Raw genomic sequence first — 16,029 nt, 5'->3', positions numbered from 1 at the left:
AAATACCGTTCGGCTCCTGTAGGGGAGCCTCACTCCCGTTCCGTTTACTCTTCAAATTAAGATGCTTATTCATTACCCTACCTAGATATTATATCTGCTATAAGGTGCTTGCTTCGCTCGAGACAGCCTACTTGTTTGCCCATCTACTCTTGAATTGCCGAGTAGATAGATCAGATCCGGACGCGGCTGTTGCTCCGCGGCGATACGGACTCGACCCGCTCCTACCCACCCCGGGGCACTATAGCATGTCGGGAATAAGGGGGGACATACTGGACGTAAACACTCCCTTGGTTGGGGGCTGTGCCGCCCTGCCTTTCGATCGATACACAGTTGAGTAGGCCGATCACGAACGCTACGGGTGGGGGAGCGATCCTGGTCAGGGAAGGCTAAGACGGCGCCTCGCATATGGGTAGCAAGAGGGCGCTTATGCCCCGACGGTGGGGCCTTATGGGGAAGGGCCCAGCCCAATAGGGACAGCACACCCCCCACTTCAAGCGCATCTCTGTATCGACTGAATCACTCTAAGAGTCTAGTCGGTGGAACCGGTGAACCACGCGAGCTGGTTAGATGCGTGGGGCAGAGGGCTCGTAGTACCCCCTTTTCTTGATCCAGCCTTTTCTTCACTTCGGTAGTGAATCACCTACTAAAAAAAGAGGCAGGCCTGCGCGCCCTATTTGAGACTACTACTAAGGCAGGCGGTGGACTCTTTCATTAGGGAAGGGAAGAAGGGGCCTAAGCACGGCAGATGCCGTACACTTGAGTGGCAAAGGAAAGCGAGATCGTACCAGTTTTTCCAGGCCTGTTCGGACATATGGTTCCCGCGGAAGATCAAGTTGGTGAGCCGTGTGATGGGAAACCTTCACGCACGGTTCGGAGAGCACTGAATTAGAATGAGAGGTTCACCACCACATCATTGCATGCAAGGGGAGCTCGCTCGATTCGCAAATTGGTCCGACTCGTAATTCACTTCTGACCCCGTGTTCGATAGCCCGACCGTAGTGATGTTAATTGTGGTTACATTCATAAGTAGCTTGGTAAGGAGATCCTTAATCCAGTTATAACTAAAATAAAGGGGTTTAACGCACGTTTTAAGAAGCTTAGATCCCATCATACACAAGAAGTCTTAAACTGCTTTTTCTCTTAAGGCACTTTAGTTTTCGTTCTCTTAGTTACAAGACAAGAGTAAGGAACGTTTCCCCCCTTTAATCCCCCTCGGGGGGAATTACTCCTTAAGTACCGAGAGAGCGTTCGTGCGCCACATCCGTGGCTCACTCTCTCCCTTGCAGTTGGAATCTCGTAAAATCAAGGATTTTTCTCATCCATTGCATTCAAGATAATAAACAAGAAATACTAACTTGAATACTATTCCTTTCTTACGTTCGACTCCTGTAGGGGAGTCTCACTCTCTTGCAGTTTATTACAAGGGTTACTTATTCCTGTTCTAGTACTCCTTAATACCGTTCGGCTCCTGTCGGGGAGCCTCACTAGCTTACAGGTTATGAAAGGAGTTCTTCTTAGGATGGCTAACCGGAATACTACTACTTTCTACCGCTCGGCTCCTGTAGGGGAGCCTCACTCTCTTTCAGGGGATTAAAAGGTTTAGGATTCCCCTTGACAACCGCCACACACATTGGGTCATTCACTCACTCCCGCATTGGGCGTCCCTCCCCCCTGCGCTTTTTGGGCTACGGGGGGGACGCCCTGAGTGCGTTCGTTCATTCCCACTAAAAAAGAGGAGATAATGTAGTTATTTTTATTTCGGGGACTTAGAGTTGATACTAATACCCATCTATTCTTGAAGGAACGTTCGGCTCATTGCATGCCTGAGCGTTTTGGCCATCTCATCTTTGCAAAACGACCCATCTTCTCTTCGTTTCACTTCAACAGCCAGACCCTTCTCCACCAGAAGCCTTGCATTCAGGGGCTGTTCAATAATGAATGGCAAAACAACAAGGACATGCCCAAATTGCAGGGTTTCAATTACAGATCCCCATCCAGAGTGAACAGAAACTCAAAGGGGGAGAGAGAGAGAGAGAAAGAGAGAGAGAGAGAGAGAGAGACTTGTAAAATGAACCACAATTATTATTTCAGACATAGGCATGAACTCACGAGCAACAGAAACCTAAAACTTTTTGGACAGAATTTAGATCACAAGATGCTCTAAAAATACTAGAATGGCAATAACCCAAGTTCCAGAATCTTAAAGTATGAAGATATCCACCTCCACAACGCTTATGATCTGAAACTAATTTGGGTAACATTCTAGATTTATTAGATAAAAATAATAATGAGCTTCTAAAATGACCTTCTTGTGACATTATTTTTAAGGTAATGGACAAATTGGCCAAGGTCATCTTGGTGCAGCTTGTGATCTCCAAAAACTTTGGCAGCTTTCCTTGCATTGTTTCTTAGCTTCTCTCCTTCCTCTGCCACCATTGCATGTCTCAGTGTTTTAGCTATATCATCTTTGCAAAACGACCCATCTTCTGTGCGTTTTACTTCAACAGCCAGATCCTTCTCCACCAGAAGCCTTGCATTCAAAGGCTGATCAATAATGAATGGCAAAACAACAAGAACATGCCCAATTTGCAGAGTTTCAATTACAGAGCCCCATCCAGAGTGAAACAGAGACCCCCCAACTGATGGGTGCCCCAAAATTTCCATCTGGGGCACCCATCCCAAGCAAACAAGCCCTTTATCTGATGTGCGCTCAACAAAACCAGGAGGCAAAGCATCAGCTTCACTGTTAGCCCAGTTGAGTTTTCTAAGTGCCCAGAGAAATGGAAGCTCTGATAGCTCAAGCCCATGAGCAATCTCAAAGACCTGTTCTTTGCTCAGCTTACACTCAGATCCAAACCCAACAAACACAACTGACTTGGGTTTTTGTTTATCAAGCCAGTCAAAGATCACATTGTTTGATGACCCATCATCAGAACTTATTTCTCTTTTTGCAGATGGTTTCTCTGGTGGAAGGAAACCTGTAGGAATCACAGGCTTGTTAGAATATAATCAGTAAATGTTTTATACTATAGGATCACTATATTATTGCACAACTCTTAAAATATAAACAGTAGCAAAATTACGAAATCTGTATAAATGTGTAAATATAAATTAAGTACAGAATACTGACTTTTATTGAAGATAGAGGCTTGCGTATTCGCAATGTCCTAAAGACAGAATTTCGCCTCTTCTCAGTGCTTGAAGTTCAACAGACGTCTATCTCCCAGAATTCAACTATTTATAATTCAAGGGTCCAGCACCGGATCCTTGAATTCTGGCGAACGTTGGTGTGCTTCTCTCAAATACAGTTAGTAACTTTAAAATAATATGAGATAGTTTAAGGAAAAAGAGATCCGTCTTATGGCCTAGGACTCGTGGTTTTATAATAGAATTACACCCCTTCAAAATAGTAGTTGGTATCAGTTATACCTGTTCAAATTCAAACAAAAAGATAAGTCTTTCTGGTTTGAATTTAACTTCTGTCAAAAGAAATCCGAAAAAATAATTATTTTATTTTCGGGCTAGGTATATTTCTTTTATTTTCCAAAGACCCAAGGCCCAAGGCCCAAGTCTTGATTATTAAATATTAATATTAATCAAGCAAGCCAGCCATGATAGTCTTCACTACCAAGCCCATCAGCCCACCAATCTTTATTTAATTGATGTTAAGGTTTCATGCTTATAAAGCATATGGAACCTTTTGTTTTCTCCAATGTGGGACATTTGCTTTCAAACTTCCAACAATACCCCACATTTGAAATGCAAATTTGTTTTTGAAAACAAAACATGCAGACTCAAAAACTGGAGAAGAAGTTAGATAAAATACACATCAGGAAAAGTGTCTTTTGGACTTGAACTTTCCCTAGTGTAGACGTATCGGATCTACTTAATGTATCAGTGGAAATCATAGCCTTGAACTGTTTATCGTTTTGTAGTAAACCGAAACAATACGCCACACATGTATTAAAACTTTACACACTTAAGTTCATGCGGTTGTGTTCATTTTGGTCTTGAACAAATCCCGGTCTCATAGGAGTTTTAGAGAATGTAGTCATGTAATTCTCATAAATGCAACCCCACATTTACTCCTATATAGGTAACATTAATTAAAAGTATTCTGACATACTTTTTTTGAATATCAAAATATTAACGTCATTAAATGTTTTGTATAAAACATACCCTAAAAACTTCTGCAGACAACACACTTTGATCATAGGAATGAGTAAATAGTGTGTTCATACCTTGAGCCATTCCCAACCAGTTTGCCTATTGAACCTAGACCATGGGATCTCCAATCAGCTAGGTTAGGGTTCCATTCGGTTAGCTCATTATGAAATTGACATTAAACCCATTCCCCTCGACGCATATTTAATTTTGCTCTCTAGGTAGGCCTTTTGTCAAAGGATCAGCTATGTTTTCCTTTGACTTTACATAATCTAATGAGATTATTCCATCTTTGAGCAACTGTCTAATTGTGCTATGTCTTCACCTTATATGCCTTGATGTGCCATTGTATATCTTATTTTTGGCTCTTGCAATAGCTGCCATATTATCACAATGAATACATACTGCAGTTATCGGTTTAGGCAATAACGGTATATCTTCCATAAAGTTTCGAAGCCATTCTGCTTCTTCAGTAGCCTTGTCCAAAGCTATGAATTCTGATTCCATAGTTGACCGTGCTATACAACCATGATAGTCTGATTCCATAGTTGACCGTCCCAAGGCCCAAGTCTTGATTATTAAATATTAATATTAATCAAGCAAGCCAACCATGATAGTCTTCACTACCAAGCCCATCAGCCCACCAATCTTTATTTAATTGATGTTAAGGTTTCATGCTTATAAAGCATATGGAACCTTTTATTTTTCTCCAATGTGGGACATTTGCTTTCAAACTTCCAACAAGGCTTTCCATTGATTTTCTGGCACACCTCTAAATATTCTCCTTCAAACTCATTGCAACTGCGCATGGCCAAAAACTTGGCTTGCTGATGTGATGGAAGAACATGGTTTCTGTTATCAGCACCAGAGAGATGTTCTGGTGAGCCTAGAATGGACATGGTAGCAGCAGAGAAAACAGAGAAGAACACAAGTGGAACACCATACTCTTGGCCAATCTCCACCGCCCAATGAGGAGCAAAATCAAGTATTAGCCAATCAGGCAACTGATCCCCAGTGAACAGCTTAATGGGTTGTTGCAGGTGATCATATGCAAACTTCAATTGGTCAATTTTTTCAAAAGGGACGTCCACAGTTGCCTCTGAACCAGGTGGCAAGAGGCCTATAGACAAAAAATACAGATTGAAAAAAGTCTGTAGTTGTGGGGATGGTTTGCAAGGTCTATGTGTTATGTTTTCCTATTTAGATCGGTGTACTAGATACTGAGTCATATCAGGTTTGATAAGAGTTTAATTAAGTTACATCTTGAGGCCCAAAACCTTGTGAAATAAGGAAGGGTTTTTGAAGCCTAATTAAGGAGTCCTATTTTGTTTCCTTTTGCGTGAACCGAAGTGGGCTAGAAAGATAAGTCAAGTTGGCCCTCGGTGATGAGTAAAGATGACTTGACCTAGCCATATATAAGCTAAAGGCCCTGCTCTCATCAGACACGTTCTTTAAACCTATTCTCATCATAAAGAAAGAGCTAAAACAGATTCTGAGAGAGAGTAGAAGTCATGAGCCGTTCCTGTTTTTGGTGGGATTGATGCTGCTATCGATAGGATGAATTCAGAAGCTGTGTATTCAAGGAAGATGGCTCCAGTTATATTTTCTTGTCTTTACACGTATTACAGATTGTGTGTAAGATCTAGAACATGCATCAAGAATCTAACACTATGACGAGGCCACTGCCCCGTTCTCAAATATGGCACTCCCATAATAGATTTTTTTACAAACAATGATGGGAAGAATCTAGCTTTAAAATAATAAAAAAGAAAGGCCACATGTCGTATAACATCTCTCTTGACTGTGAAGAAAACGGGCCATATGGCTGATTGGCTATCAAAGAAAATCTGATCATTGGGTTCTCTTTGATTTTTACAAACAAAGGAAAAAAAAAAAGGGTTTGCTGCAAGATATGTTCGGCCAAAACCTAGATTATGGGAGAAAAATCAATGAAATCCCAGCCAGTTCAAGGGGACGAAAAAATAGTCAGAGGTGTGATTGTTTAAGCTGGTCCATTCCTTGTAAATGTCCATTAAGCTCAAGAATATGCTCTACAAAATAAAACAAGCATTGGGCTTCACACTGAGAGAAGACAAGGCAAAGGTTTGAAACCAAGGCTTTTTCAAGTCTCTCACATCACTTTTGGTGCCAACAACAATGAAAGCAAAGTGTCTAGGCACTTGTGCCCTCTTTGTATTTCAAGAGACGAAGACGTGAGTTCACCACTTGCAGTACCAAGCTAAGCAAGTGCACAAGATTGTCAGCGAAGGTTCACGATAGTTAAATCAATTGACGGTCAAGGAGGTTCAATAATATACTTATGACATTCGAGTCTATCTAGCTCAATTCTCAAATGCAAGATGGCTACAAAACACACCCACAAAAACTCAACAAGAAATATGGGAATCAATCACTGTGGCAAGGATGCTATTCAAAAAGGACTACCAAGCAACTCAACCATGTTGCGACGGTGACTCCAATCCAAGTAAATGATTGGTCATGCTTCGAACATCAAGCTCACTCTTAAAGATACCAAAGGAGCATCAATATGGATTAACGGGTTTGTCAATCACAAGAACCCATTAATACCAAATCCTCCAAATCGTGTGTGGATACGAATGCATGTGTCAATGATCAAATTAAATTAGTGGGTTCATTAAAATTGTCCATTAGTTTAATTTTTGGACATTGACAATAAGAAAATGGTACAAAACCATCCAATCTTTCCCATGGGTCATCTACTTATGAAAATCTTAAAATTTCCATATTGTCTCAAAGACACAAATTCTAAATTAGTGGGTCACACTTACCCATTAATTTTGAAATTCCAAACTATGTTAGTTTGATCCCTTCGAAATGGTACGTAGGCAATCTAGAGACTCAATCCAACCGCCCAAATCTTAAATCCAAATGGAGTCCCTAGTTTATTCTTAACAAAATTCACCCCAAACACAATTCCATAACTTATCCTTGGTTTATTCAACTAAATTCTCTCAAACATTTCTCATTACAATTTCGATCAAATTTTCTTTGCAATGAGTCATTTATTATTCATTGCAATTCTTTGAATTACAAGTGACTTGATTCCCATGAGGGATACATAGGCACCCTGAGGTTGAACTTGGGAGCAGCCGCAAAACCAAACACACATGTTTTGTTTCTTTATGATGAAATCAAAGGGTATTCCTTTGAAATAAGGGATTGTAATTAAGAGACACTGCATCTCGAATAGGTCGAACCTAAAATAATAAAACCTCATTATTTAAATAGTATTAGTGAAATTATGTTGAAAAATTCACATTTACATATGTCTAAAGGCTATGAAAAGTTGAAAGAAAGGCATTATATGGCCAAGGGCAGACCATGGATGGAAGCATCACAACATGAAGATGATCTTTGGCCATTGTATTATTTTTTTGCTGGTATGAAATTTGCAATAAGAATGACTTTTGTTCGTGCAATACGTGGATGAGTTTGGATACATAAATACTGCGAAGTAGGGTCTTTGAACATTAGATCTTCCAAATTTTAAAAAAAGAATTTTGACGGTCATAGAACAAACCACCTCCGACTTATCCTATCCTAATTCGTCCTATAATTATTTATTAAATTATATGTTAAATATGTGACTCACAATATGATCAATATATAAATTGAAGTTACTATAAAGTCCTGAATATTGTTAGGCAAAGGAAATCATATAGCCGACGCAATTGGACAACACTTATTGGTTCCTGTCTAAGCATGATCCTCTTCTTAACTTAATACAGACAAATAAAACATGTAGAGACACTCCTTTTTAAAGCTCTTAAACAATTAACCAAACACCTAAAAAATACTGGAATGGCAACAGAAACATCGAACTTTCTAGACAGATTTTAGATCACAAGATGCACTAAAAATACTAGAATGGCTATAACCCAAGTTCCAGAATCTCAAAAGTATGAAGATATCCACCTCCACAATGCTTATGATCTGAAACTAATTTGGGAAACATTCTAGATTTATTAGATAAAAATAATAATGAGCTTCTAAAATGACCTTCTTGGGACATTATTTTTAAGGTAATGGACAAATTGGCCAAGGTAGTGGTCTTGGTGCAGCTTGTGATCTCCAAAAACTTTGGCAGCTTTCCTTGCATTGCTTCTTAGTTTCTCTCCTTCCTCTGCCACCATTGCATGTCTCAGTGTTTTGGCTATATCATCTTTGCAAAACGACCCATCTTCTGTGCGTTTTACTTCAACAGCCAGATCCTTCTCCACCAGAAGCCTTGCATTCAAAGGCTGATCAATAATGAATGGCAAAACAACAAGAACATGCCCAAATTGCAGAGTTTCAATTACAGAGCCCCATCCAGAGTGAAACAGAGACCCCCCAACTGATGGGTGCCCCAAAATTTCCATCTGGGGCACCCATCCCAAGCAAACAAGCCCTTTCTCTGATGTGCGCTCAACAAAACCAGGAGGCAAAGCATCAGCTTCACTGTTAGCCCAGTTGGGTTTTCTAAGTGCCCAGAGAAATGGAAGCTCTGATAGCCCAAGCCCATGAGCAATCTCAAAGACTTGTTCCTTGCTCAGCTTACACTCAGATCCAAACCCAACAAACACAACTGACTTGGGTTTTTGTTTATCAAGCCAATCAAATATCACATTGTTTGGTGACCCATCAGAACTGATTTCTCTTTTGGCAGATGGTTGCTCTGGTGGAAGCAAACCTGTGGGAATCACAAGCTGTCCAGTTTTGTTCTTGTATGCCTCTAAGTATTCTCCTTCAAACTCATTGCAACTGCGCACTGCTACAGCTTGACATGCTAATAAAATCTTGTTATGCCTGTCAGAATCACTTATCCCAGAATCATTTAGTTCATAAAAGCCTGCGTATATATCAACTGCCTCATGCTTCCGATATGCTATCGTTGACCGAAAAGTCCCGAAATCCCGCGGTGATGTGAGGCTTTCTGGTGATGACAGAACATCATGATCTGTATTAGCTTTGGAGATATTTTCTAATGAAGTAAGGAAAACACATGTAGCTGCACAGAAAGCAGAGAAGTAGACAAGTGGAACACCAAACTCCTTGCCAATCTCTACCGCCCAGTGAGCAGAAAAATCAACTATTATCCAATCAGGTAATTGATCCCCAATGAACTGCTTGATGGGTTGTTGCAGGAGGTCATATGCAATCTTGAAGTTGTCCATTTTCTCAAAGGGTATGTCCACAGTTGCCTCAGCACCTTCTGGCAAGAACCCAGAAGCCAAAGCAGGAAATGGGATGGAGACTAGATGTATAAAGGGTTGCAAATCAGGTGAGATTTTGGGGAGCCTTTGGATGTTTTTTGGGGTGGAGATGTAGGAGACATGAACTTCGGCTTTTGCCAAGGCTATGGAAAGCTGGAAAAAAGGCATCATGTGGCCAAAGGCAGACCATGGAAGCATCACTACATGAAGGCTTTCCCCCATATTTTGTATATTTGCAGCAGTAAGAGTTTGTTCATGCAGTTTTATGCAGACTATGTTGAAAATTGACCCAAAGAGGAATGCTATTCACAATCGCTCAAAACACCTGGAAACACAAACCCACGTTACTTCTTGTTTTTCTTCTTCTCTCCGCCCTTCTCCATCTGTCTCTTTTTTTTTTTCCCGTCACTCTCCCTCTCTTCTCTCAACCTGTTAAGAATTAATTTTGAATAGGAGCACACCAAAAAAAAAAAAAAAAAAGAGAGAGATATTTTGCGTGACTATTGCCCCTTATCATTTTTAGTGACAAATGTCAATAGCCACGATGCAATACCTCCATGACTTTTGCTCTTTGTTACCGATGTGAGAGTTTGGTGACACAAATTATTGACTTTCTATATGTACAATTAAGAGCTGAACATCATGTCAAATCATAATATTTTATTATTTGTTTGAATTTGACTGACAGATATTAATTCTCGTATTTGTATTTGTATAATAAGTGAATGTATAGCTTGTGTATTATATTCCTTTAAAAAATAAAAATAAAAATTCTAATTACCTTTCATTTTCCAAAAAATCATTTAAAAGATTATATTAGTCAATGTTACAACATATATATTGTTCAAAGTCAACTGAATTTCCATTCCCGAATTCAAATCCAAGCTCTGTAGCAATTCCATCCTTCCTTTCCACTACTGAATAATAGATCCTGAAAGAGATTTTATTCACCGGCTACTGATATCAGTATTATTCTCTCTCCAGTCTCATCTCATGTCTTCCAGCATCAGACGATAGCAAAGAATATATAACAACAAAACGTTGAATTTAAAACTAAACATTTTTCTTCATTTTCTCAGTAACCAAACAAAAAATAAATCATTTCCCAAACAAAAAGTTGATCTGAGATACATGTGAGTAAGAAAGTCTTACAAATTCATATCTAAGTTCAGTTGTGAGCGCATAAAAGCTTTGGAAAATCCATACAGCCCATTCCAAATCCAAAACCTAAAGACGAAAAAAAAATTAGAGAAGAGAGAGAGAGAGAGAGAGAAAGAGAAGGTATAGACGCAAGAAGACTTTTTTTGGGACATTTTGGAAAAAGCCAAAGGAGAGAGAAATATTTTTAAAAAGAAGTTAAAATGGACAAAAATGCCCTTATTTATTTTTGAATTTCTTAAGGAATTCTTTATATTTACATGTTTTTAGTTTGAAAGTTGATGGATTTTTTTGTCTTTTTTGGAAAAAAATTTGGCTTTTTTCAAAAATGTTAAGTTTTTTTTATGACTTAAGACCTAAATTTATTTTTATTTTTTTAAAAAAAAAATAAAGGAAACAGAGAGATAAGAGAAAAGGAAAAGAAAGAAAAAGGAAGAATAAAAAATGTTGAGTGTGGGCCATGGCCATACTGGTCATATCATACGTTTGGAAGATGAAAACATACGTGGGACATTCCAGAGGGAAAGAGAAAAGAGAGTTTAAATGTGTATTGGAAAGTAAAATACATTTTTTAAATATTTTATTGGGTTTAATTACTCCAGAAAATTGGAAAGTTACTTTTAACTGTCAAGGACAATAAAGTGGTTTTATATTTATTATATTTAAATTATATGTAATCAAAATGTAAGAGCTGTTCCAGTGGAGCCCCCAGTCCGAGCAAGGGGGGGCCTAGGCCAAAGAAGTAGTTTTAAGCGGTACAAAACAACTCAGGCTTTGTCAGGGTAGGTTCAAAGGCAAAAACAGTCTGACATTTTGTCTTAGTGATGTGACGTCATTGATGATGTCAGCAATGGAAAAAAAAAATTTTAAATCGAAACAAAACTAGAATTTTCAGATTTTTTATGTGTAAATAAATAGCTTGTCATATTCTTCACTTCCCACACCAAAAAACTATACAAATTCCTCTCCTCATATCTCATGTGAATAGTGGTTGCCTTTGTGTGAAAAACCAACAAAAAAATTGCTATGGCAATCACTATTCATGTGAATAGTATCAATCTTTGCCTCCTCTTGCCTTTTGCCATGGCAAATGAGTGAAAATGCTCTGAGAGAGTTAAACACAAATAATAGTGTGACAAGCAAGCAAAACTATTGACTAGCCACCTACTATGACTAAAATCAATTTGGTGACTCAAAAAACTTGACTGTTGCCCTTTTTTTTTTTCTTTTTTTTTTTTTTTTTGTAGTGGAGGTTTGTATCTATTTTAGCAGCAAGAAATAGAAAAGAATATCATACCAGAAAAACAAGTCCAACAACAGCCCTTCTTATAGCATTTTCAGAAACTAAAATCTTATAAACACACACAAAACCAACACAACCAGAGCAAACCCAATAATCTCAAAATACCCATATGAAAAAACAAGGGAAGAACCCAAAAACAATTCAAACTATTCAGTTAACCAAGTAAAGAAATAAAGAGAGGAGGAGGAGGAGGAGGCTAACGCCTTAAGGGGGTGGTAAGGGGATGTTAGAAGAAGAAGAAGATGAAGAATGAAAAAAAAAAAAAAAAAAAAAAGGAGACTGACGGAGAGAATAAGAAGAATAAGGAAGGTGTATTCAATTTAGATTTTAAATCATTTAAAAAGAGTTATAAAGTTGATAGAGTTTAATTGTGGGGGAGATTGTAATAACCCAAAATAAAATATCTAAAAAGAAAGAAAATATCTAAAAAAGTAAGGAAAATATCTTTTAGCAAAAAGACAATTTTACCCTCGCATTATTTAATATGGAAAAAAGTTGACTTTTTTATTAGGAAAGAATTTGGCAATTCCGATTACGCCATTGCGTAGAGTACGGCGAAACGAGTCCGTAGACACGGAGTAGACCCGAATCGGAGTTATAACGAAGGAGTTATGGTCAAAAGAGTCTCAGTGGCAGAACCGTAAATATTTTGAAGTTCAGTTTTATAAACCCAGCTTTCTTCTCTCTCGAACCATCTCGACCAGCCAACTTCAGACAGCGATTTCTCCCAACTCAGGGCACCGTTTCAGGCAATACCGGTCCCAAACAAACCACCTCACTTCCCTCTATCAGCCCTGCCCCTCCTCAGCCTCCATCCGCTACTGTAGTAGCCGGAAACTGCCACGAAACAGGCTGGTTCCAACAGTTTTTCTGAAAATTTTTGGGAGCTCGTTCTCTCACTTCCGACCACCAAATCAATCGAGTAAGGTATGGTTTCTCAGCTATTTTTCGTGTTCTAGCTGATGGGTATATGGGTTTCGATCGATTTTAGCTCTAAGGGGTTCGATTTTCGACTTGAAATCTGGCCGGAACTTCGGCCGCTCGAAACTACTATTTCTGGTCACTTTTTGGGGGTTGTCCAAGAACAAAAGTGACTCCAAATGGGGTGTTTTACCTAGGGTAGGAGTTTGGAGTCTTGGTTTCGAGATTTTTCGGCCACCCGAAATCGCTTTGGACACCCAAAGCTGCCCGCGAGCGCTGGAGCGCGTGGGCGAGGGTAGTGATGTAATTCTGTACAGTTTTGTGACCCTCGTGTCGTCACGAGCGTGTGGGATTTTGCGGATCTCGATTCGGAGTCCGTTTGAGCCCCGAACGGATTTTCCATATCGCGCGATCCGTGGGTGCAGTGTCGTTAAATATTCGGATCGCGCTGAATTTCGGATATGTCGGTCTACACGATGTCATGATCGTGTAGGATTCGACGGATTACGAATCGGAGTCCCGGATACTCCGGAATCGCGAACCCTGGGGCTAGGGTTTGGATTTTAAGCGATAACGCAATTTTAGCTAATCCGACCGTTCATTTCAGACCCAATTCGCAGAACACGGTTCCCTCGCTGTAAGGAACCTTCAGGGAAGCCCAGATTGGCCATCAGAGATCGTAGACCCACGGGGTCCCGGGTCGGCCGATCAGGCAGTTTATCACTTAGTTGAGCGTCGGACCTTCCCAAAACTGGTCCAAGTGTCTGAAAGGGCTAACGAGGGCATAAGAGTAACTTGGAAGGAGATGCACGTATTTCTAGGAGCCGGGGCAGGGGGTTTAGTTGAAATTCTTTTTAGTCAGCAGTCTATTAATTTAATCTTTATGGGTAATCAGGCACTAGGAGCCCGACAGGATTGCAAAAGAGACCTTCGAATGGTCGAAGTAGCTCGGACCATCTGTGAATGGACTTTCTTTCATAAATCAGATTTCATGGATGATTTGATGTGATTTTATATAAATAAGTTTTATAAATGAGTTTATATTGATTTTATATAAATAAGTTTTTAGAAATGAATTTATTGGATAAATTTCTTTATTTGATCTTGAGTAAGTTTTATTACGGTTCTGAACATGATCAGTACAGTAACAGTTCTATAAGTCTGTGCTGCTTATTTACAAGTTATAGAAACAGAGTTTGAGGTTGGAATCAGATGAGACAGCAGCACAACTTGAGATTTCAATTATTATTCAGATTTTTCTAAAGGAATTTATTTTAAAACCACCTCGTACCCATTCATTTTTGGTGATTACCCAGAGTTGGACCGATGTCTACGGACATCCAGTCCGATTTCAGTTAGTCAGTGCACTTGACTTGCCTCACGAGTTTCGGGGACGCTCGGACCGTGAGTGCCAGGATTTGCGGCTCGGCAGACTTGGTGTCCCGAGACCTGCCAGGATTGCGGCTCGGCTGACTCTGTGTCCCCGAGACCTGCCAGGATTGCGGATCAGGCTGACTACGGTCCCCTGCATCCTGCCAGAGCGACTCGAGCTGACTTGGTGTCATCGAGGAATCTGCCGGCGGGACAGGCTGATCATAGTCCCCTGATTTCGCCAGTTTGCGGCTCGGGTAGCCTGTGTGACGCCCGAGACCTGCCAGGGAATTGACGGTTATGACAGGGGTACAAATAGGTGGTATTTTCAAAGGATTTTGGGTTTTCTCTTATTTAATTGTGACTTTCAGTTATTTTATATCAGCTTCTCCAATTTTTCAGGCATTGATATATTTATACAGTTTTGTTCAGTTATACAAGGTTTGAGTACAGTGCTTTTATACAAGTTTGATTTCAACGTTTTATACAAGCTTTGATTTCAGTGCTTTTGAATAAAATTTATCGAGCTTGATTATGATTTACATGGAATGCTTTGAGTTTAGAAGGCTTTAAATGGAATGTACGTATTCAGTTTATTTAACAATTTTTATAGTGGGGGTTATTATGATTGTTAAACTGTTTTCAAGAATTCTTATGTTCGGTCCACTCACATCTTCAAACTGTTTTCGCCCCCAGGCTGTTGAAGTACGCGGGATCCACCACCGGGCCAATTATAGCTTCCGCACCAAGGTAGAGTTTGTTTAAAATCTTTGAAAACTTGAAAACTTTAAAGTATGCTCTGATATCTAGTATTAGTGGAAAACTGGAGATGAGATCTGTTACTTGAGATGTTCTGGCTGTTGGGATGGATTTACTGATTGTTTAGCAGGTGGAAAATTTTGGGATTGGTCAAAATACAGGGGAGACTCTGCCGAAATTTCGGCAGAAGTCTAAGGGCATTTTAAAGAGAATTTGAAACAAGAAGGGTAAAAAGGTCTTTTGTGCCTGACATTCGCCAGGTGTCGGACACGCACAGGACTTGGCTCGAATTCCAAAGCGGAAATTGGGTCGGGTCCTGTCAGAGGTAGTGGTGGAATAGGTGGGGGTGGTGATGGTGGAAGTGGTGGTGGTGGCGGTGGCAATGATGGTGATGATGCTAGTAGTGGCTGTGGTGGTGGTGACGGTGGGGATGATAGTAGGGCTGGTAGTGGTGATGGAGGTGGGAGTAAGGTTGGTGGTGGTGGTAGTGGTAGTGATGGTGATGGTGACAGTGGGGGTGATGGTGGGGTTGGTAGTGGGGGCGGCGGTGGAGGTGGCATTGGTGGTGCTGGTGATGGTGCTCGTGCTGGGTGGCGGCAGCGACTACAATGGTGGTGGTAGTGACAATGACGGTGGTGGTGGCAGCGACGACGATGACTGTGGTGATGGTGGCAACAGCGGCAATGGTGATAATGATGATAAGATGGTAGTAGTAAAAGTGGTGAAATCATATCTTAAGAATAAAATTAATATATCTATCAAAATCTCTGGGAGGGAGAGTTGTCATGGCCTAAAATTAGTCTATTATCAAACAAAATCCATCATTTTTTGTATTTCCTTTAAAATCAACAAGTTTTTTAATACACCCAAACTTTTATGAAGTCTTTTAAAATCGTGATTGAATACATCTAAATTTGAATGGAGCTTAAAAATTCTGAATTGAATACACACAGAATTGAATAGACTTCTATAAAATCGTGATTGAATACACCTAAATTTTAAACTTCTTTAAAATCTTTTAATGGTGTGTTTATTAATCAGGAATTAGAATTTTCATCAGGAATTGAATTCCTGATTTTCGAGGAATTCAATTCTTGAGTGGGAGGTGGTATTCTA

General features: G+C 39.8%; 2 protein-coding genes across 2 annotated transcripts; both read right to left on the bottom strand.

Annotated features, from left to right (window-relative positions):
• Positions 1-2,080: 2,080 nt before the first annotated feature.
• LOC117618298 (soyasaponin III rhamnosyltransferase-like) lies at positions 2,081-6,978 on the bottom strand. The gene is made up of 3 exons (XM_034347890.1): positions 6,975-6,978; positions 4,915-5,284; positions 2,081-2,998 (listed from the first exon to the last, which is right to left on the bottom strand). Exons 1-3 carry the CDS (start codon positions 6,976-6,978, stop codon positions 2,296-2,298), a joined length of 1,077 nt encoding a protein of 358 aa, XP_034203781.1. The 3' UTR covers positions 2,081-2,295.
• A 1,217-nt stretch (positions 6,979-8,195) lies between these two features.
• On the bottom strand, positions 8,196-9,721 carry LOC117618297 (putative UDP-rhamnose:rhamnosyltransferase 1). The gene has a single exon (XM_034347889.1). It carries the CDS (start codon positions 9,621-9,623, stop codon positions 8,196-8,198), a length of 1,428 nt encoding a protein of 475 aa, XP_034203780.1. The 5' UTR covers positions 9,624-9,721.
• Positions 9,722-16,029: the final 6,308 nt, after the last annotated feature.

This window comes from Prunus dulcis, chromosome 2, assembly GCF_902201215.1.
Source record: "Prunus dulcis chromosome 2, ALMONDv2, whole genome shotgun sequence".
Classification (NCBI taxonomy): domain Eukaryota; kingdom Viridiplantae; phylum Streptophyta; class Magnoliopsida; order Rosales; family Rosaceae; genus Prunus; species Prunus dulcis.
Note: the sequence above shows the minus strand (reverse complement) of the source record. Positions and strands in the feature narration are given on the sequence as shown.